The 22,021-nt window shown below is 37.3% G+C and overlaps 1 protein-coding gene across 5 annotated transcripts in view; it reads left to right on the forward strand.

Moving 5' to 3' along the window:
• The window catches only part of GPHN (gephyrin), a 267,856-nt gene that overhangs the window by 161,873 nt on the left and 83,962 nt on the right, over positions 1 to 22,021 (forward strand). For all 5 annotated transcript variants that reach the window (XM_035889816.1, XM_035889818.1, XM_035889817.1 and 2 more), the window contains one exon: positions 2,737 to 2,871. In XM_035889816.1, coding sequence (XP_035745709.1) covers positions 2,737 to 2,871 — 135 coding nt within the window. The remainder of the gene's footprint in view (positions 1 to 2,736; positions 2,872 to 22,021) is intronic.

The raw sequence follows: 22,021 nt of genomic DNA on the forward strand, positions 1-22,021 counted from the left end.
TTTTAGAAGCTATGATTGATGGATATGGTGGATAGAAAAAAAAAAAGTTACTTGCTTAAAGGAGATGAGCCAATATGTAATATCTGGTTACTCTAGAGTAACTGGAGGGAGAACTGGATTATGGTATCATTTGCAAAAGCAATATTTTATTTGTATTGTGGGATCTTGGAGTATATAAAAGACTTAATGGACCTATACACAATCATATCAAGATGTGTGCAGCTTTTTATCAGAGGAGAGTAAAGGAAAGGTGTCTTATTTGAAGACTTAAAACTATACTTTCTTTTATTGTGTTTTTTTTATTTTATGCCTTTATCAAAACATAATTTTTTGCTATATTGTCCTTAGTCTGGAGATTAAAAGGAAGCATTAAAGTGTGGGTAGTATTGGAGCTGTGCCAATATAAAACTTGGTGATGTCAGCCTTTTTTTTGTGTTTTATGTATTTAAGATGGGATTTCAGGAGGAAAAGAGAACAGAATGGAAATGGTGCTTCTGACTACAAACTGTTTGCATGATCAGAATATCATTGTCCCTGTTTGCCTCTATTTATAGTACATGTCTGAGATGCCATTTGCAAATCAGAATACTCCAAGTTGAGGCCAGTTAGGCACTGTTTCTGGAGAGGAAGGTAACCCCAGCATAATGATCTGTGGTGAAGAGAAACTCTGACTTCATAACTTGTAGTGGAAGTTGCAGCATAAGTTACTTAGCCTTGAAAGATCCTCTGAGGAAAGTTGGGGTTTTTTAAATGCTGACAGAAATTGACTGTCAAAAAATACATCCAGTCTAGAAACACAGCAACAGAGCAGAAAGCCGGCAATTGGTGGCACACTGAGAACAAGATCTGTTTCCACACAACTTATAAACAGGTTATAAACATGAGAAACTCTTAATGGGTGGAGGAAGGTTTATAGTGAAGTAAGATCCCCTAAGTATACTAACCCAGTATCTCTAAGGTTGCTACGTTAGACATAGTCATTAGTTATAGATGGGGACCAAGGAAGTTGAGGGGGAAAAAAAATGACATAAAAAGTGGTATTTAATGACTTGAGCCTTAAGATTGGTCATTTTAACTGCACAGAGACAAGCAACAAAGCTGTCTTAATATCCTGACACTGGTCCTAAGGATGCAACAGTTTTTAAAAGCTAAGATTCAAGCTTGTTCCTGGAAGGAGGTACTTTCCAGTGGCTTCTATTTGCCCTAAAGCCTTACTAGGCAAGAATGCTAAAAATGCATCTCCAGTTAAAAAAAAAAATCCTGGCTGGAAATGTCCAGTGTTAGTGGTTTGGCTTGTCACTGGATCTTCATTTCTTGCTTCTTTTTATTTGTCTGCGACTGCCATTTCCCCCAAACATGGGGGTTCTTTTTGTGGTTGTCTTGGAACTTGAACATCAGGCTGAGCTAAGAAATTCTTAATGAGGAGAAAGATCTTAAACTATGTGCATATATATTCCATCAAAGACCTGAATTTCTACATTTTCTTGTCTGTTGTGACAGAAAAGTGAATTGCAGGAAGACCAATCTGATCTGGTAGAAGTGCTGCCTCTGAAAAAGGAAGAGGTTAAAATCGTGACAAGAAAATCAGGATAAGCATTTGTAGGAAGTTTGTTAGAGCAGAGTATCTGCTGCATTTTGTGTTGTAGAACTAATGTTAGAGATCACTACTCTTATCTGAGGTATTTATCATTCGTATGTCTTGCCATTTTACACAAAAATTATGTTAAACTAGAAATCCAGCCAATTATAAAGCTGGTGTGATAACTGTGTAAATGGGCCCCAATACTGCAGTAATAAGAAGGAACAGACTTTCTAAGACTCAGTATATTAAAGATAAGAAAAGCTTTATTCTTAAATGCATTCTTCTACCTCTTTTCTTCGAAACTGGTGATAAAACTGAACAGAAAAGACTGAAGATAAAAAATAATGGTAGGTTCACTTCTATTACTGAAAATAAGACAACTTACTCACCATTGTAAATTGGTATAATCCCATTTATAAGTAGCTTAACAATACCAACTGAAGGATCTGTCCCTAAAATTCCAACTTAGAAATAGCTGGTTTTCTAATACATTATGGGGGGAAAAAAAAAAAAAAATTTCCCTTCAGAATGCTTTGTAAGCCAAGTGTTGGCTTTGGATGATGGTTTCTAGTACCTGTACTCCCTCCAGAGAGGCCTGTAGCTTTTGCAACACAAACCTTACATCAAGAATTTTTGTAGCTGAAATAAAGCCTTCAGTACACGAATGAAGAGTATTTTCTCACTGCATGACATTTCTTATGAAAAATTTTCTCACTGCATTACGTTTCTTCAGAGGGATTCAGTCATTGCTAATAAATGGTTTTCTGTTCAGAATATTGTCCCCTAGTTAGAGAATGGGAAGTCTGCCTCCCTTTGTACCACGGTAGAAATCACTGTTAGTCATTGTTGGGTTTGAAACTGAGGCTCAAGAAAAAACATTCCTTTCTTATTATTTCCTGTTTAGTATGTACAATTTGTAGTTTTATCAGGACAAATAGTATGTTCTGTGCAACTTCAGTTAGAATATGATCTTATATATTTGCTAGGTATTTGTTACTGAAATTATGAGAATGTGCCATTAACCACTGCCAGCACTGTGTATGAGGTGTGCAAACTGGGGAGTGGGGTATTCCTACATTTTTGATGTAAGGTTTTCAGTAAGTTTTAAATACAGTATATTTTTTACTATTAATTCCATCTCTCTCCATTTTAAGATTCCAGATTCCATCATCTCTCGTGGTGTTCAGGTGCTCCCACGTGATACAGCCTCCCTCAGTACTACTCCTTCAGAATCTCCTCGCGCCCAGGCCACCTCTCGTCTCTCCACTGCATCCTGCCCAACACCAAAAGTAAGTACATTTATGCCTTGCAAGCTCCATGCTCAGTCATATAATTTATCAGATTAATGTATTGCCTCTGCTGAACAAGGTTGGTTCGCATGCAAGCATTGTATCATTCTAAGTAATAGATAAGTGCAAGACAGGCAGTTCATTCCATGTTTACTGTTGCACAATTTAATTTGTCGGTCCACCAACGTATGGTTACTGAAGTTTTTATCTCTTGCAATACCAATCGTGAATATGAAATTGTTAACACCTTGAATGTCTTTAATATCCCCAGGAACATAGATAATCCTGCCACTGAGTAACAACATTAAGCAAATAGAATTCTGTCGCCAAAACGTGTGTGCAAATTTCTAGCCTGGGCTGGGGCAGTTCTGTGCCCCACTTTATTATTGTTTGGTTTAAGACACTTTCAAACCAACTGGTTTTGCTCAAACTTAGATATTTGCTGCCTGACATTTGGAAACAAAAAACAGCCTAAATTGAATAGAAAGTTTTAATGCCAACCTTGTGGGATTATTATTCAGTTCTTACTGATTACAGTATACTATTTAATCATTGAGGTGAACTCTACTGTGTTCTCTTTTTATCAAACTTCAAATAGCATATATCAAAAGCTAAGTGAATTGACCAGTGGCAAGGCCTGCAATGTTTACATTTGGCAGGATTCCTTTCAGCAGAAGAAAACTCTGTCTGAATTCGCTTTGTGCGTTCACATCACAAAGATCTTTCTGTGGCACCAGATGCTGACATAGTAATAGACCTGTAGCAGATGGCAAACAATAACATTCTTCCTCATCTAATTCATGATCCTTGAAGATTATTCTGCTTGCTAAAGTGATTGCCAGCATCTGCTAGTTCTTCTTTCCTGCTGTCTCATTCTTTCCTGTCAGCAAACAAGATTTATTGGCAACCACACATAGAAATGTTTTGGTTTAGCCTATGGGATTGTATTATGTTGTATTCACCTCCACTGTAATAGAATCAAAATTACTCTGATGGACAGCATACTTGAAATTCATTATATAGTCTACTTTTCTTAAGAAGATGTTCAGTGAATTCTATCTGCAAGCGGCTCCTTCATTTTTTTGCTAAAAAAATTGTCACTTGTCTGATGGCTTAAAAATAAAAACTCAGAGCTTATTAGATTAGAACACCCAGAGCAGAAGAGCAATATGAAACAGAGAAACTGCACTGAGTTTTATGCCTTGTTGACAAAACAAAAGTGTCTGAAGAAAACCAAAGACAACCAGTAACAGGCATAAAAAGAAGACAGCACTGCTAGGAAATAGCTCTAGATGAAGCCTCTATATTTTCAGGAAGGTTATCGCAATGGGAAGGTGTAAAATTTGTCTGCTGTGAAGCAGAATGTGCTCCTGTAGACTATCTTCAAAGATTCAGAGATTACAGAAGGAAACCACAAGAATTTTGAAACAGATTAAAAATCTGAGACTCTTCTTTGGGAAATTAGTTGAGATGAGCTCTTATCGTAATTGGATCATGCTTTGGTATTTCATGTTAAGCCCTGGTTTTCATGTATTATTGCAAAATCAGGTTTTGCTCAAAATGTGTGAGACCACACCACTTTTATAACAGGAATTGCCGTGCAACATCTAGCTAGGCTAGCTTTTCTGTGATGTCTTTTGAAAGTGGGTGGTACAAGCTGCTATAAGGAAAGATCTAGGAAAGCCCAACTGCAGAATAAACTTGAAGGGTGATCTCATCTGTTCCTGTTATCTAGAGGTTGGATTTTGCACAAGGTATAAGCTTCTTTGCTACTTAGCTCTTGGTTCATTTTACTTTAAAAAAAAAAATCAAACAAACTACTCATTACCTTTTGTTCAGCCCTTTTCAGTACTCTCAACTTCTCAAACATCATCTGAATTTGTCAAGAAATATGGTTCATTCATATTCTTCAAGATTGTCAATATGTCCGAATGTCTCCACTTACTGTGTTTTTCCTTCTGGATCCTGGCTTTATAATAATGCAGCATGAATTAAATTTACACTGGACCTCTTGATCCACACAGTAGTGAGAATAAAGATGAACTGTACTTCAGCATCCAGTTGATATTCCAGGGTGGTTTTTTCTCTTCTTTAATCTGCAAGTGTGTATCTTTTCAGTATTCTCGTGTGCTGGTTCAGGAACCCATTTCAGGTCTCCAAAACATGTATACATGAAATGAAACAAAGGAGAGGAAGTTTCGGGGAAAAAAGAAAACTTATTTAGTTTTCTTTGATTATGCATATTGTTTGGAGTGGTGGTCTAGCCATAGAGCTAGTAGCACTGTATTTCTTTGTCAGCTACATATTCCAGTTTATTTTGTTTTACCATTTTCTTGTATTTTTTTGTCCTAAATGTACATAAACCCTTACATCTCTCTTACTGAATTTGCTGAATAGCAGAAAGTTGTGTGTGTGTCCCAGGAAAAAAAAAAAGTCAAACTTCTGCACTGACGGGAGCACATCTATTGCATGTAAGCAGCAGATTACTAATGCATGGTGGTGTGGGAGAGAAAGTATAGGAGAGGGTATTACTAATACTCCTGTTTGACTGATCTGTTAGGAGAAGTCTTCACCTCTTCATAATTACATTTTGGAAGACCTAATGTTCATATATACATGCAGGTCATGTAGACAAAATACAACATTTAATTTTCAATTTGCTTGACTGTTTACGCTTTATCTTACATATTTTCTGAAAATCTCTGTTTCTAACAAAGTAGTAAATGATGAATGTTTGAACCCGTGTATTTCAATCAGTCCTCAAATGTTTCATTTCCTGATAAAAGAAGTAATTATATTTTTCACTGTAGGCTCTTGGGAGGTCAGAACATCTCAAGACAAATTTCCATTGGAACTACTCTGTCTGTCATTAGGTACATCCTCAAAGCTAAGCAAACTTGCTTTTGTTAGCTTTTAATAAATCTCTGTAGAACACCTTCCTTGTTCTCTAAATGGCACTTGAGTTTCAAGCAAAATCCACGGCAGCTCAAAGAGCATTTATCCATATTTATAGTAGATAGATTCAGATACAGAGGCAATCTAAGTTTTACTCAGGGGAAAGCTGCACTAAGAGTCCTCCCTTTTTCAGTCATTCAACCATGAAGTTGATAGTGATTGTAACAGATATTTTTATCTCCTACAATATAGGTTTGGTCTTTTTGAAGTTTTACTGCTTTCTCAACAAGGTTAGATGAATTTGCTGAATAGTCACATGACAAAAGTTTAGGATGACATAGTGTGGCTTGCAAGTTTTTTTTGTCATTTCCAGTAGCTGGTCAGATTCTAAGATCATACTATATTTTTGTATATGTTTGTGGTTGGCATTTTCATGAAGTTAAATGCAGTGTTCTTTTCAGATACAAAAGCCATAGACTACCTAGTGTAAAATATCTTTTACCAATGTGGAATTTTTTTTTTTCTGTTTGAATTAATGTTGACTCTTGGGGCTTTTTTTAACTTACAGTATAAAATTTTAGATCTGTAACTTCAGATAACTTAAAAGAATATATCCGGAGCAAATGACTGAGTCATTCCTTCAAACTTCTGATTTTGTTCTGCTCTTAGGGAGATGATATTAGAATAAAAGGAAATTAAAGCTTTCAAGTTGAAGTCTTCACTTCTCCCATACATAAATGACGTAATCAAGATTTAATTTTTGGCAATGTTGTGTGTCAAAGTCAAATGAAGCAGATATAGAAGACCAAGGGCAGGTTTTAAATTATCACCAGGAATACATTTCAGTGACAAGAGGTGTTCTAAGTATTTCACTTTGCAAGATCATCAGTCTCACTTCTTCTACTTCAGTGTGAAAAGTTTCTTTCAGTGTTATCTTTGATCCTGAAGGATCCCAAGGAACTTGTTATAGTACTTTCAAGATGAGAATGTTTTTTCTTTTTCCATCTTGCTACTTCATTCCTGACTGCTTAAGAAAGTCTCTCTCTCTACTTTAGTTGCTGGTTATCTGTCCCTTCCCTAGCTATCTATTTTTTAGTTACACTGCATCAGACAAAACTGTCCATGGCTGTAACTTACATCCTTACATGTTTGTAGTTGTGATAGATAGCTTTTAATTCCTACATAATAAAAGTATATAGGCTCTGTCTTCCAGCTAAAATGAGCAAGCAAAGCTACTTTTCAAGATTCTAGCAAAACGATCATCTTATCTATCCACAACTTTGTAGCATAGTACGTTTAACTCTGCTAGTTGATCACCTTCTGTAACTTACTATGGCTGTCTCCTATTAAGAACTGTTATCATATCATTCATAAGTTGACATTCACATAATATTCCTGATGTAAAAAGCATGATACTTGTAATTTATGTAAATGTTTCAGTTGCAGAGAATTTCTGAAATGAAAAAGCCTAGAAAAATACTTTAAACATTTTTAAAAAAATAAAAGGCTGATGAGAATTATTTCTGTGGCAAAAAAATATTTTATTATCTCAATCATCTCTCATGCTTGCTGCCAATGAAAAAATATCTTTGAACACCTTCTGTCATGAACCATAACTTTAATGGTGAATGTGCACATTGGTGCAAGTTTTCCACACAGTCAAATGAGTTACAAATTAAGACTAAACCTAATTATGATTTATGGTTTCAGTCTAGTGTTGTGACTTTTAATATACAACTACTATGTGAAGTATTGACATTAGCAGATGGGAGCAGGTAGAGTTGGAAAGATGCTTTTGTATCAATTATTGTTACAAATTTTTCAGAAGAAATATTCAGTATTTTTCAGTAGAAGAAAGATCAGGTTGCTTACCAGAAATTCATAGTTAATAATAAGATGCTGTTCAAGACATGATTTGGCAAGCTGTAGTTTTATCCATTGGGTAGATACTTTGTGTACATTGAGTGCATAAAACTTATTATCTTGTTAAAAACTTGTTATCTTGATTCCTACTATTTCTTCTTAAGGTGGTCATCAAGGTGAAAACAATATGGCAAGTAATGTGAATATATTTTAGTTTGTACACATACAGTAAATTCCCAAGTAAATTTTTTCTTTTTTATTTATTGTTTGCATATGCTATATTTTTTTCTACCTAGGAACTTGCTTGAGTGAGTAGCAAGTGCTTTGACATAGCTATTTAGCTGTGATATGGTTGAGGAGCATGGAAAAGTGGAAAGGATGTTTTACATAGTTAGGATGATCTAGGTACGTGAAATCACACTCCAGGCACTGGGGGATTTCTTGGGGTTTTTTTTGTAAAACAGGTAGCTGTTTATAGACACATAGGCTTAGTTAGATATTTGATCCTGCTAAAAATTCCAATTGTTTCTTGATTATTTCTGGGTTTTAGTTCCACTTACTTCTTTTCAGTGCACATTCCAGGATTACAGAAATTATATTTAGTGAAAAGAGATGCTGAGAGAGTGTATATTGGAGTAGAAAGTAGCTAGGGTTGCCTTAAGATGAGGAATACTGCTTTCTAACGCATGTCAGTCTACTGTATCCTCCCAGGTTCTCCTCAATACAGTGCAGCATTGGTTTTCAAATCAGTTACTAATTAAGATAGCAGAATATTTTCCATTTAATCCTTGTCTTTTTTCCTCATTGTTTAAAGTGTATTGTCCTGGAAAAACATGTGGATGATTGAGTCCTATCAAGTCTTATTTTTAGTTTACATTTCGATGAAAAACCGTGATTCTTGTTAATTAAAAACACTGAATGCCACAGCTTCAAAAGTGAGACACTGTAACTAAGAAAGAAACAGCTTGGTATGCTTGGGATATCAAAAAAAGCCCCCAAATACATCATAAATAATAAAAGCAAAGTCTACTAAAATCCTTTCTAAAATGGAAGATTCACTTTGTAGCAGGGTTCAAAAATAGAGGGATAGGGTTTGGGACGTTTTTGTTAGTACCAAAACACTGACCAACAAGTCTCTGGAGAGGCAGAATAAAGACTCGCGTCATCAAGTTTAAGCTGAACATTGAATTTCAGTAGAGGTACTTATCTGACTTAGTTTTATGTACTTTTTTGAGTATCTGTTTTTTAAGTAGTACCATATTCATTAGTAACCGGAGTCTGTATTAAGTGGTACAGCAGTACCAAAATCCAGTTCCCTTCCTTGTTTCATGCACAAGAACTGTTTATAGCAGGGCTAAAGAAGCATGTTGGAGTAGTTGGGAATTAGCTACCTATACCAATCCAGAGCATCCAGAACTATTCTTGAATTCATAGAATCGGCTACTTTTCAGACCTGTTACCTACTGCCTTTCTTAGTTACCAGTTGGTATTTTATTAAGCTATGGAATTCCAGTCTTTTCCTGAGTCCAGTGAAACTTTCAAAGATGTCAGAAACAAGCTTCTCATTCCTTCCCTGAAAACAATTATTTTTTCAGATTGTAACTATTCTGTATGCATATCCTTCCAGAAGAGAATAATCTTTCAGTACAGATATCCTGGCTCACACGTGCATTGCATGATTTCTGATCTGTGTATGCTTATGCGGCATCAGCTGTCAGTTCCTCCTTGAACTGTTTTTTTCAGTTAGCTTTGTGAGCAAGAGGGTTTGTTTATTACTATGCTTTCTTCAGATGCCAAGTGTTGTTTTTCAAATTCTGGTAATTTCAGTTTGGCATTACTTTAAGAAAAGATGTGCATCCTTCTTGCATTAGTTTCCTTGCCCACACCTTTTCAGTTCCTATCCAAAATAAATCTCTGGGTTTAATTTCTAATGTATTACAAGATGAGGGTTTAGGGGTTTGTTTTTGTTGTGGTTTGTTTGTGGGTTTTTTTTTTTCCAAACAGCAATGTAATTACATCTGTCTTTCATCCAGTTCCTTCATTTAGAAATTATTGTGAATACACCTCTACATAAATATTTGCTAGCTCCATTTTCAATATGCCTAGTTCTGGCCTTGTCACCGATGCTTGTTGAGACTGTTGGTACCTGGTGATCATTTTGATGTCTTGCTGGAGTTGGCCTCTTGGAGCAATACTGACTTCCCATCTCCATTCATTCTGTTTCATAGAATCATAGAATCATAGTTTGGGGTTGGAAGGGACCCCTAGAGGTCATCTAGTCCAACCCCCCTGCAGTGAGCAGGGACACTGCTAACTCGATCAGGTTGCTCAGAGCCCCATCCAACCTGGCCTTGAATGCTTCCAGGGATGGGGCCCCCACTACCTCTCTGGGCAATCTGTTCCAGTCTTTCACCACCCTCATTGTAAAGAATTTCTTCCTTATATCTAGTCTAAACCTACCCTGCTTCAGTTTAAAACCATTACCCCTTGTTCTGTCACAGCTGGCCCTACTAAAAAGATTTTCCCCATCTTTCCTATAGGCCCCCTTTAGGTACTGAAAGGCCGCAATCAGGTCTCCCTGCAGCCTTCTCTTCTCCAAGCTAAACAAGCCCAACTCCCTCAGCCTGTCCTCATAGGAGAGGTGCTCCAGCCCTCGGATCATTTTTGTGGCCCTCCTCTGGACCCGCTCCAACACTTCCATGTCCTTCTTGTGCTGAGGGCTCCAGAGCTGGACGCAGTACTCCAGGTACTGCTCTCAATCTACTCACCACCCAGTCTGTACTGATACTGCTGATTGTCCTGATCCAAGCGCAGGACATCACACTTGGCCTTGTTGCATTGCATGAGATTCACATGGGCCCACTCCTCAAGCCTGTCAGGATCCTTCTGGATGGCAGCCCTTCCCTCTAGCAAATCAACTGCATCACTCAGCTTGGTGTCATCCACAAACTTACTGAGGGTGCACTCGATCTCGCTGTCTGAGTCATTGATGAAAACATTAAACAGCACCGGTCCCAGTATGGACCCCTGAGGGACACACTCGTCACCGGTCTCCATCCGGACATCGAGCCATTGACCACTACCCTCTGGATGCGACCGTCCAGCCAGTTCCTTATCCACCGAACAATCCACCCATCAAATCCATAGCTCTCCAATTTAGAGAGAAGGATGTTGTAGGGGACCGTGTCCCATTTTCCTTGGGGATATTAGTTCTTATTATCTGTGCCAATTGATTTATTTTTGTTTCTTCATGAAATATGGTTTCAAGAGTAAAACTATGCATCTATGTGCTGAATTTTCATATAGCCATATGTTCTGTTTGTAGGAATTTGGTTTTCTGCTGCTCCTCTCTTTTAGTATCTCAGTCCCTGCTAATCTGTAATTTCAGCCATTCATACATTAACCTGATCTTAATCAACAGCTCAAGTATGGGCAGGCTTGCTTCTGTTCCTTCACTGGCTATTGACATAATAAATAATCCTCATCACTTACTGCTGTGTTCTTTCTTTGATAAAATGATCAGAAATTTCAAAAATGAACTTGCAAGGATAGACTGATCCTCTTTCTTCTAGTTCTTTCTTATTATAGTAAGTAATTTAGTGACAGTGTAGCAAAGTTCAATGACACACATTATAGGAGAGGTAGGTGATGTTATTTTAAAACAAAAAGGATTCCGGTCACACTTTCGTATCTACATATTCAAAAGCACAAAGATACATGCATTCAGTAGTCTGTCCAGCATTCAGGCATCCATATATGCGTACCCACCTGGTCTAGTCAGGATTCCTTGAAATGATGTATAGGATGTGGGGCACCATCAAGTCCTCCACAACTTCTCTAGGTTTCTTCTTAATACTGGTACCCATTAAGTCAGTGTTGGATGTGCCTCTTACACTTTAGGAGCTCACACTTACGGGGATATTTGTCTCTCCATCCAGTTCAATGTCTTGAATATGTAAGATTTGCTCACTGTCCTGTGTTCTCCTTATATAAACATGCTTTTTATCATTCCAACAGCATCCCTCAGTGGCTCAGCTCTTCGTTTTGGTCTGCAAATCATTCTGGGTTGCCTCGTTTTACTGATTGCATATTCCCAGAAGCCGCATGAAGTGCTGTGAACTAAATGAACTACTAACCTGTGTGCCATCTACACATTTTTCTTACATCCCTTCTGCTATGCTTTCTGGTGTTTCCACATCCATACATTTCCATTTTTTCTCTGCCACTCTTAATATATCTACTAGTTGTTCAAGGAGCATTCTTATGTACCAGTTTATATTAGCTTGCTGTTGAAGCATCCTGATATCATATCATGCTTCTACGGATATGCAATATAATAATATTCCATTTCATGTACACATGCAAGCCAAAGTGCTGTAAAAAGTGGTGGTAGTCTAGCAGCAGTAAGCAGTTATGTGTTTGCAGGAGCCAAAACTGAAATTTAGACCAGGAAAGGTATTTCAAGACATGCATGTTCCTGTGGTTAATGTATCATCTGCAGTACAAGTTCTCTGGTTCCATTGCAGATGTCGTGGTTTAACCCCAGCCAGCAACTAAGCACCATGCAGCCGCTCGCTGACTCCCATGAGGGACAGAAGCGGAAGAGTGAAAGTGAGAAAACTGGTGGGTTGAGATAAAGACAGTTCAATAGGTAGAGCAAAAGCCGCGCATGCAAGCAAAGCAAAATGAGGAATTCATTCACTACTTCCCATGGGCAGGCAGGTGTTCAGCCATCCCCAGGAAAGCAGGGCTCCATCACACGTAACAGTTACTTGAGAAGACAAAATGCCATCACTCCAAATGTCCCACCTTCCTTCTTCTTCCCACAGCTTTTTATTGCTGAGCATGATGTCCCATGGTCTGGAATATCCCTTGGGTCAGTTGGGGTCAGCTGTCCCGGCTGGGTCCCCTCCCAACTTCTTGTGCACCCCCAGCCTACTCATTGGCAGGGCACTGTGAGAAGCAGAAAAGGCTTTGGCTCTGTGTAAGCACTGCTCAGCAGTAACAAAAACATCCCTGTGCTATCAACACTGTTTTCAGCACAAATCCAAAATATAGCCCCATGCTAGCTACTATGAAGAAAATTTACTCTATCCCAGCCAAAACCAGCACAGAGAGAAGCAAGAATTTAAAGCGCAAACATTGCTTTTCTCATGGATAATGAAAATACGGAATTGCCGTCAAGTTGTAGGTTCTTTAGCAAGTGTACTAGTAGTCCCTGAAGTCCAGTTTCATCTTTGAAGGGTTTTTAGGAAATAAGGGAGTTAAATATAAATGGCACCTCCTTATTCTATGAATCTTATCTCCTTTTTCGGGCAATATCTAATACTATTTAACATTATAGTATGTAATACCATCTAAGATTGGCAAATTAAAAATAGTTTTCCCCTCTGCATGACTGTCTCCAGCCCTGCTTTAGAACCTCACTATCTCATTGGTCAGTCTGCACTCAGTTGCCTTTGTGCCACTGTTGGCCCTTTAACTTAAATAAGGCCAATCTTTTCTTGGTCATGTATTCAGTCCTCAGTTAGACTTACAAAGGGGAGGCATAGAAACTTTCAGATTTCATTTTTATGAATTAACTAAGTCAAACTCCTTCATTTTCATCCTTGTAAAAAAGACTCCTTCAAAAATCTTCTCCTGCATTTGTTTTAGATTTCACCTTGCTTGGAGTGATCAAAACTGTTTATCTGCTTACAATGAAATTTTACTGGTGTTTTGTACAATGGATTGATAATCTCTGCATTTTTTCCAACTGTTAAGTCATTGCCCATGTAGCAAAGATGCTTGTTAGTTCAGAACTTTGTGTTAAATTTCACTCCATTTCTTTTACAGCAATCTTCAATGTTACCAAATACCTGCTGATGAGATTACTTCAATATTCTGTAATGATGATGCTTCCCATGTTTATCTGAAAGCACTCCTAACTTTTATGTCAGAATCATTATTGAAAATACTAGACATGGTCAGGTTCTCCATCACTCATTTGCAAACTACATTCATAACTTCTCTTCCACCTGTTCCTCTTTCAGCAAAACACATTGTTATCTTCCAACTAGCAATTTTCTTGCCCTCCCAACAATTTTATTTTTACTTCTGTATGTTCCTGTCCTACAATTCATCGCTTTATAAGAGCACTTGCCTCATTGAAAGTAACACAGCTTTATACTAATTTTCATTGACTACTGTGCCTTTGTTCCCATATCGTGTATTATCATCCCTAATCAAAATTCAGGCAAGGTATTATTTTTCATTGCCTCGTTTGCCATTGATGTGTTCCCAACCTCAAATGATAGCATTTCTACTTTCTCTTTTCTGTTTGCACCCTTGTTTTAAATTCCTTTAACTCCATTTTGTATTTAACGTTTTCTAGCTTAGACAATAGTATCTTTTATTTTCATGTCTGCCAGGCTCTCTGTCTAGACCTAGTGGCCTTGTTGGCATGGTTTTTTGTTCTTCTCCACTGAAGAAAACAGAGTTGAAGTATTCAATGTCAAGAATTTATTTTGGCTGTCTGTCAAGGTATCTTCAGTTAGAATGGTACTTTTGCAAGAGGCTGATGAAAGGTGGTCATTTGTCTCCCTTGGCAGATAAAGCTGTTGTCTGATACAGAAAAGTATATTTTTCAAGATCAGTCTTATTTGAATTGAGTACCTGTTCTCTTTGGATTTATTGCATCCATATTGAAAATATTTCTCATTTGAGAGCAAATCTATCTTCATGTAGTAAAGCAATTAGGCAATTTCATTGTAGTATAAAACTGCAAAGTCATTCTATGTCTGATGTGATAACAAAAAAAGCTATCCAAGAAGTTAGTTGTTTATCTAAAAAAAACATTGAGCCTGAATGCAAGGCTCGTATAGACTCTAGAATGTGTATGTCACATGTCCTGGTTTTGCATGCAGCTTACAAGATACCTTCTACAAGACATTGGACACATAGACTTTATCTCAGTTTTGAGAATTTTTTTTATATCTTCTTTATATCAAGGTCTTGTTTCTGGTATCGTTTTTGCCCAAGCAGATAGACTTTCTCTTTTACAAAAAGCTAGTTCTCAGAATCGTGTTACCCTTGCATTTATAGGTCAGCACAGCAATGCATCAAATGTGAATATAGTCATTAATCTACTTGTCTTTCGACGTCAAAAAAAACAAGACATTGTCTTTTAGGACTTAGCTTGAGCAATTGCTCTCAGAACTTGAGAGTTTCAGTCATTAAGTAGATTCTTACATCATATTGATTACCCAAGTTTTTGAACTGTAGCTGGTTTTAGCAAGTATTTCCCCAGAAGGTTTTGAGAAAAAGGTCCAAGATGCTTTCTCTTCAGCATTCTTCTGCCAAGTTCCCATGCCTTATTTCCTGGCTGGAAAAGGAGAACATTTATCCCACTTAGAATGTGGCCTGATGCTCTTGCTTATACCTATTAGTGTGTGTAATCCTCATTCTGTGCCTCTATTCCTCAGGATGATTGTTTTTAAAAAAAAAAATAAAAATCTGTGCATATGTGTGTACACGTAATCTTTTATCACAGCTGAGCCTAGTACTGTGCAACCATGCCAGAGGAAAATGCGTGCACTGTGTCAGTGCTGCTTTACTTGCTCTTTTGGTGTGGGTCCACTCTACCTGTTCTTAAATGCAATAAATGACAGTTTAGAGTACCTCAAATGAACAGAAATCATTAAGCAGTGAGATGAGGTAAGCCCTATAGCCAATTTATCCAGAAAGGTTGGAAAACTTTATTATAATCCCTAACATACCAAGTTCATTTCATTAAATAGTCCTGTTAAATTGTAACAATCACTAAGCATCAACAAACAGTAGTGGGAAATGAGAAAACAAAGGTGATGGAAAAATGTAATTGTTTTTAAAACCAAAAAACCAGTTGTCACCATCTTCTATCCAGCCTTCTCATACACAGCCATTCTAAATTTGTTAATGCAGTTCATCCTGTTAAATTTAACTTCTTTGTCTGCTTACCCCTCTAATTACCTCCTTTCTCACAATGTATGTTAGAAGCCCTGTATTTTGTAATTCATGTAAGGCTTAGGTCAGTGCTTATCCAACTCTGTATTCTGGATCTGCAAGGAGAATTTAGTATGCATCAAGTGCATTGCCTGTGTTTGAGAAAATTCTTACTTCATTGTGCCACTTCTCATTTAGTAAAATATTGATCATAGGTTGTTCTCCCTGTTTTAATTTTCTACGTGCAACAGGAAAAGGGAGAAGGCACTGTAGTCTCCAGGGAATTGTCCCATTTTGAACATCAGCAATCAGTTTAAGGAGTTTTGTTTGTTCCTTGAAGAGATTGTGTAAGAAAATCGTATTTAATTGTTTCTACATTTCTGCCTTTGAAAAATAAATAAACTGTAGCAGCACAAATCATGACAAAATTCTGATGACACATTAAAATGTGAGTTCAAAATTGTGTGACCATGAAGGCATTATGCCTTCACAGGTGCCTCAGAATTAGGTGTTAGAATACGTTCAGAGGATTAATAGTAATGACAACAATTCAAATGAATCTCCATATTTATTACACTCAAAATTTATCTTTAATGTCTGGAGTGAATTGCCTCTATTTTGCTCACCAACTTAGTTTAATTTTAAAAGGCAAAATACCTATTATCTCTTTAAAAGGCGCATTTATAAATAGGGTAGAATTTGATTTCTTCAATTATGCTTCAACAGTGCATTTGCTTGTTTGAAAGGAAGGGAAGTGGTGATTTATCTATTTCTGATCACTTTCACATATTCTTGGACAATAATTTCTCTAGGCATTTATTGATATTTACATTTAGTGAAACCTGCATGTATTTCAGTAAAGAGCTTTTTATTTAAACTAGCAATTGTGGTGACTGTAGGAATGTATTTACAGGAAAAGTCTATGACAAATTAGGGATCCTTAAGGTGAGAAATTCAAAGCACTTAGATTTGGAACACATTTCTCTCCAATGACTCTGTTGGAAACTGGGCCTCCCACTTGAATGCCCTCCAGTAGATTTATGGAAATCATCCCATAAGAAACAGTAACAAGTTTGGCAAGATTTCAAGCCAGCTGTTGGCAATCTCTCTTTCAAATTTGCACCATTCATTACAATTTATTTACTAAGACTGCTTTTTTTCTTCTAAAAATAGCTTTTCAAAACGAGAGGAATGCCTTTGAGCAAAGAGTTCTGTGCATTGGCATGGCTGTTCTTTGCAACACTTTCCTTTATGAAGTTCACAGGCAGCCTTCCTGGACAGTGGTTTCATTCAACAGCACCATCAGCGCAAAGACTGACCTCGGTCACTTCCCAGGTTATTGTTCATATCTAGCTACTTAAAGGTCATAATTTTTTAAGTTTCTGCAGAGTGAATTGAATCCCAGATTTTGCCACCTTACCTTCATCTTCTGAGGTCATAGTCTCACTGCTTTAATTATACATTTCCTATAGCTTTAATGGATACACCCTTTCCCAGTATCCTTACTGACCCTTCCACTTCTCTTTCACAGTTGAGCTCTTCAGGATGCATAAATGTGAGGAAATGCATGTGACAAGAAGCTTTACAAAGATTTTTACAAGGGTGAAGTACAGATATTTGAAACAGACCTTAAAAACATTTGTCCTCAGGCAGGTTTACTCTTCCCTTTAAAGTCCCACTGGCCCATCTGTTTCAGAAAGATGGGGTCTTCCTTGTTACTATGAGCCCAAATGTAAACATCTATCCCTTAATTTTGCTGCTAAAAGTGGTCAAAGAGAGCAAATGTCTTAGCTGGTTTGCTTTATAACCCATCTGTCCCACCATCAGGTCACTTCTAAGTGACTTTGTTGATAGCTTTCACTATGACCACCAAGGTATCTTCGATAGGAGCTAACATAGTATCTAAAAATAAAAGTTTAAAGGACACTGTCCTCCACTGAAATATGAACAGCCCTATATGTGCTGCAGCTTTTAGAACTTCAGTTCAGCTTAGGACAAGAAGGCAAAAGACCAGCACATTCAGAACTGAATTGACAGTTGGGGAAAGGTATTTACAAAGAATTCAAAACTTCACCACTTAGGACTTACCATGTTTTTATTTTTTCCTTAAATATTAATTTCATCCCTGCTTGCCAAGACAGATTTCTGATATATGTGACAGGTGTTTGGTTTTTTAAATGCTCTACCAGGAGCATGAGGTGCAAATTCTGCTTTCATTTGCGGGGAAAGCCAGAGAATAAATGAGGCTGCAGCCATAGGTGGGGAGCAAAATATGCCAGCAGCCAGTGCAAAAATGTTCAGAGCAGGGCTGAAATTAGAGGACTGAAAGTATTGAATTGAGGAGAAATCAGGTGTAGAAGTTGAGTGGTTGAGATCTGGCATAGAGCAAAGCGGTATTTGTAGCTCTTGAGTGATGAGGCTGCAGGGCTTAGTGTGGTTTGGAGAAGAGTAGGAAGAAGCTTGGAGGCAGGAGACAGCACTAGCTTTATGAGAAAAGAAAGGGCTGTGGTCAGGAGGAACTGGGAGAAAGGTGGCCTTCAGTGAGTAGAAGGCTTTGGGGAACTTCAGCTGTGCGACAGGAGAGTTGTGTGACTGAAAGCTCTGAGACAAGCTGGGCCTGGAAACCCTACTGTAAAACTTGTTTGTGCATATGTCCCCTTTATAATAAAGTGAACCATAAAGTATTTGAACTTAGTCATTTTGCTTGGAGCAGTCTGGTCTCGATAGCACACAGCTCTGAGCAGGCTAAGCCTTCTGATCACCAGCATTCTTTACAATCAGTAGGAGCTCTTTGTGTGGTTTCCATACCATTCCTGTTGGGCTGGGCATGCTTCTGACAGGAGTAGCCACTTGGTTTTTGTTACTCATCATTGATAATCTCTTCGTGGCTTGGGCAACATAAAGCCTGTATATTTTGTTAACTGATAGAGAATGTGAGGACCCAGTTCTCGTACGCCCAGAGCTCCCCTTTAACTGAGATTTAGGACATTAAGTCACTAAAAATAGTGGCATAATATGTAATGTTTGTATTTATTGTAGTCTGCTTGCCCTGGCTGCACATTTTACCTACCTACTTTTAGATTTGATTTTTGATCATTACATTTCACTGAAGGCAATAGATATTTTTAAAGTGCTAGGCTGCCACATGTTGGTGTAAAATAACCACTATGTTACAAAATCTCCTGTATAAGGACATGGCTACATTATCTTTGTTATTATGTGTGTTAACCTACCATTGATCCAGCGATGATATTAATGTACTAAACTCCAAAACTGCAAGAAAATTGCATTACTTTTTACTACTGATTGGTCCACCTGCACTGTGTTTATTCCCTCATCTGCACATGGAACAGTGTGAGTAGTAGTGCCCATTTTAAAAAAATAATAAAAAATGTGGGTAGTGCGAACAGAATGTGTGATGGTATGATAATGATGTTTTATTGGCATTCATTAGCATTCATGTACATTATGCTTTTGCAGGTTTACCATTTCCAAGAAGTGCAGCAACCCTAATAAAACATTTATGCCATACTGCAGTATAACGCATAGGTGTGAATATGTTTGGTCGAGAGTGTATGTCGTTGTTATAGGAACTTCTATTCCTTTTGTTTGATAATACTCCCCATTTATTAGGAAGCCCCATCTAATTGGTGTTTGTCTGGCCTAAAACTGCAGAAGTAAAATTACTTTCAAGTGCAAGTCTCTTTTTCATGCATGAATGTAAAAGTTATACATAATATATTTTTTTTAACTTAAAAGAAACTGATTTGCTGCAATATTAAAAATATATTAAGCTCTTTGTTAGCAGTAGAAACTGCTCATTTGATGTGGAGCATTGTTCTTGTTAGAGAAGAGAATTCTTGTTGAAGTTCAGATTTCTGTATCAGAATTTTCCACTGTTGATCAGGCAAGTAAGGATTGTAAAAAATACCACCCATGTCAGTATTTTATTATATAATATATGGATGTTGGCAGTCACAGTCCCCAACATCAAGTTTGTTGACAAGCAGTATGTAATTACTTCACTAATTAAAAAGACCTCTTGCCAGCCATGGAATATTTACAGTTTATTTCTTTTTTCTGGATGTCACTGTCCTTCACTTACCTCCAGTTTCTTGTATACTGTGAACATTGACAAACATTGCTAAGGGTCAGAAAAAGCATTTTCCATCTTCATAAGATTTAATCTCCTTTGGATTCACTTCCCTTACGTCATCTGGCGAATACATGAAGTTTTTTGTTCCTGGCCAGCTGATATAAAATCATTGCCAGTTGGGTTGTACTTTTGAGATACGTTTCTCTGTTAATATGAACTGTGTGAGAATTTGTGTGAGAGATTTCAAGACCATTCTTCTGGAACAGAATGGTGAAATAATATGCATTATAGCTTTTATGGTTTCTCTTCATCAACTGGACCCCCTTCTCTAGTTCTATATCAACTTGAGGAATCTCCAAGCTTTTGAAAAAAAATTGCTGATGGCTGCTAAATATCCATTTACTTTATATATTGTATTCTTTCAAGGCCCCTTCACATGGGAGCTGTTTGAATATATTATGATGCATATTTAGTTTCTCTTCTGTAATTTTTAAATGTTTTTGTCTTCTCAATGCATTTATCTTTAAGATCATTTTAATGTTGTTTTTATACATCGACCTACCTTTTCAGTGAATCATAGAACATCTGTTTAAGCTACATTGGATTGGAGAGAGGTTTATCCCATTGTTCTTCTTCCATATATTGCCTCGGTCAGTTGAATGGCCCTTGGGGGGGAAAAAAAACCCAGATTTGTAGTATGTTACGGAATTCTGCTGAAGGAAGTGGTCCAAAGTAGGAGCTTCCTATGCACAGTTTTTCTCTGGATTTCCAAAACTGATCATTCCTTTCTTATCATGATGCCCTGCATTTTGAGATGAAACGGTAACTGAAAGGAAGTAATGGCAGGTAAAACTGGAAAAACAAGGGAAGTCTTTTCTCATAGCACATACACCCTTGTGAATGTCACTGTTTCACAGCCAAAAACCTGCTTTAAAAAGGAACAACTTCACAAACATTTATTAAGAGTATGTGTAGTCACATTGACAAATACGATGCAAGCAAGTTTCATGATTTAGGATTCAGTAGAGGATATTCACACCATTTAACTTCACATTCACTAAGGCAACCAGGTTAGGAGCACAAGGGAACTTCTAGTTTGGTGCAATGACAAGAAGCCATGGCTTGAAACTACCAGGGACTACTTTTGTCTAAGAAAAGAGAACATGTTGGCACAGTTGTCAGGGATATGTGGGGTAACACATATGACAAATGCAAAAGCATTTATTTGCAGAGCCAGTGGTGTAATATTCCACAAGTAATATTAATAGTTTTCTGTACTCACCATTCATCATTGATCACTGCGGTAGTGGTCAAGTGGGAAAACAGCTACATTTTTCTCATGTGTACAGCAAATAATCTGGACTTGATTTGGATGCTGTGTAGAGTAATCACTTGCTTTTGATTAACATGATTCCAACACTGCATGCCCAGGCCATTGAATAAGGAACTTACCATCTCTTTAAACCACTGCTGTAAAGACTTTTGTTGCATTTATTCAGGTTCAGAATTAAGTAATTTGATCATATCAAAAAGGCTTTGTCATTATGAGCCATGCATGTATTAGCCAGGATTTTGGAAAAAGGTCTGACAGAGGTTTGACTTTATGGTGAATGTGGATGTGAAAACACATTTCTGAAAGCTTTAGGTCCTGCAAAATTCCAATTTCTTTGTCAGAAGCAGCAAGCAGGAAAACTTTAGAGTAGCAAGAAGAGAGTATATTGTCAGAAAGAGGAAGGAGTCTGAGATGGATAATGTTAAGTATTTCAGGCTATTTCTCCTATCGTGGACCTCTTCCTTTAAATAAATCCAGCTAAAGCCAGAATCTCAGATTAGCCAATTGTTTAGAGGTGTTCTTTCTTTATGACAAATATAATTGCTGGTTTATATATATTTAAGGTTAGGTCTTTTAAATTCTTTTTTCTGGAGTAAAATCAGGGACGAAGATAAACAAGTACATTTCTTATGGGTTCTGTTAGAGGAATAATAATGAAACTATATGTGAGACTTCTGCTTAGAAAACATTAAGTGCCTGGTTTTTGGTGCCCAGGTCTTTCATTCATCTTCTTAACAAGTCCATTAAGCATATTTGAGCATTCCTCTTTGCTCACTGTTTGGTTCTGTTTTCTCTGCTTCCTAAGTTTTCTTCCACTGGCTTCTTCTCTCATTCTACTCCCATTGTAACTCCACCTTGTTCTTCAGATATTAGGATAGGGACACCTGTGGCTAATTTTTACCTTTTAACTCCTATTTTTATTCCCTTGTGAATAAGAAAGGAATGTAAATGCAATGCATTTATCTTAACTGTCAGTGCATTGTACCCTGCCAGTTTCCTGG

This window comes from Egretta garzetta, unplaced genomic scaffold, assembly GCF_000687185.1.
Source record: "Egretta garzetta isolate BGI_Z169 unplaced genomic scaffold, ASM68718v1 scaffold2, whole genome shotgun sequence".
Lineage (NCBI taxonomy): Eukaryota > Metazoa > Chordata > Aves > Pelecaniformes > Ardeidae > Egretta > Egretta garzetta.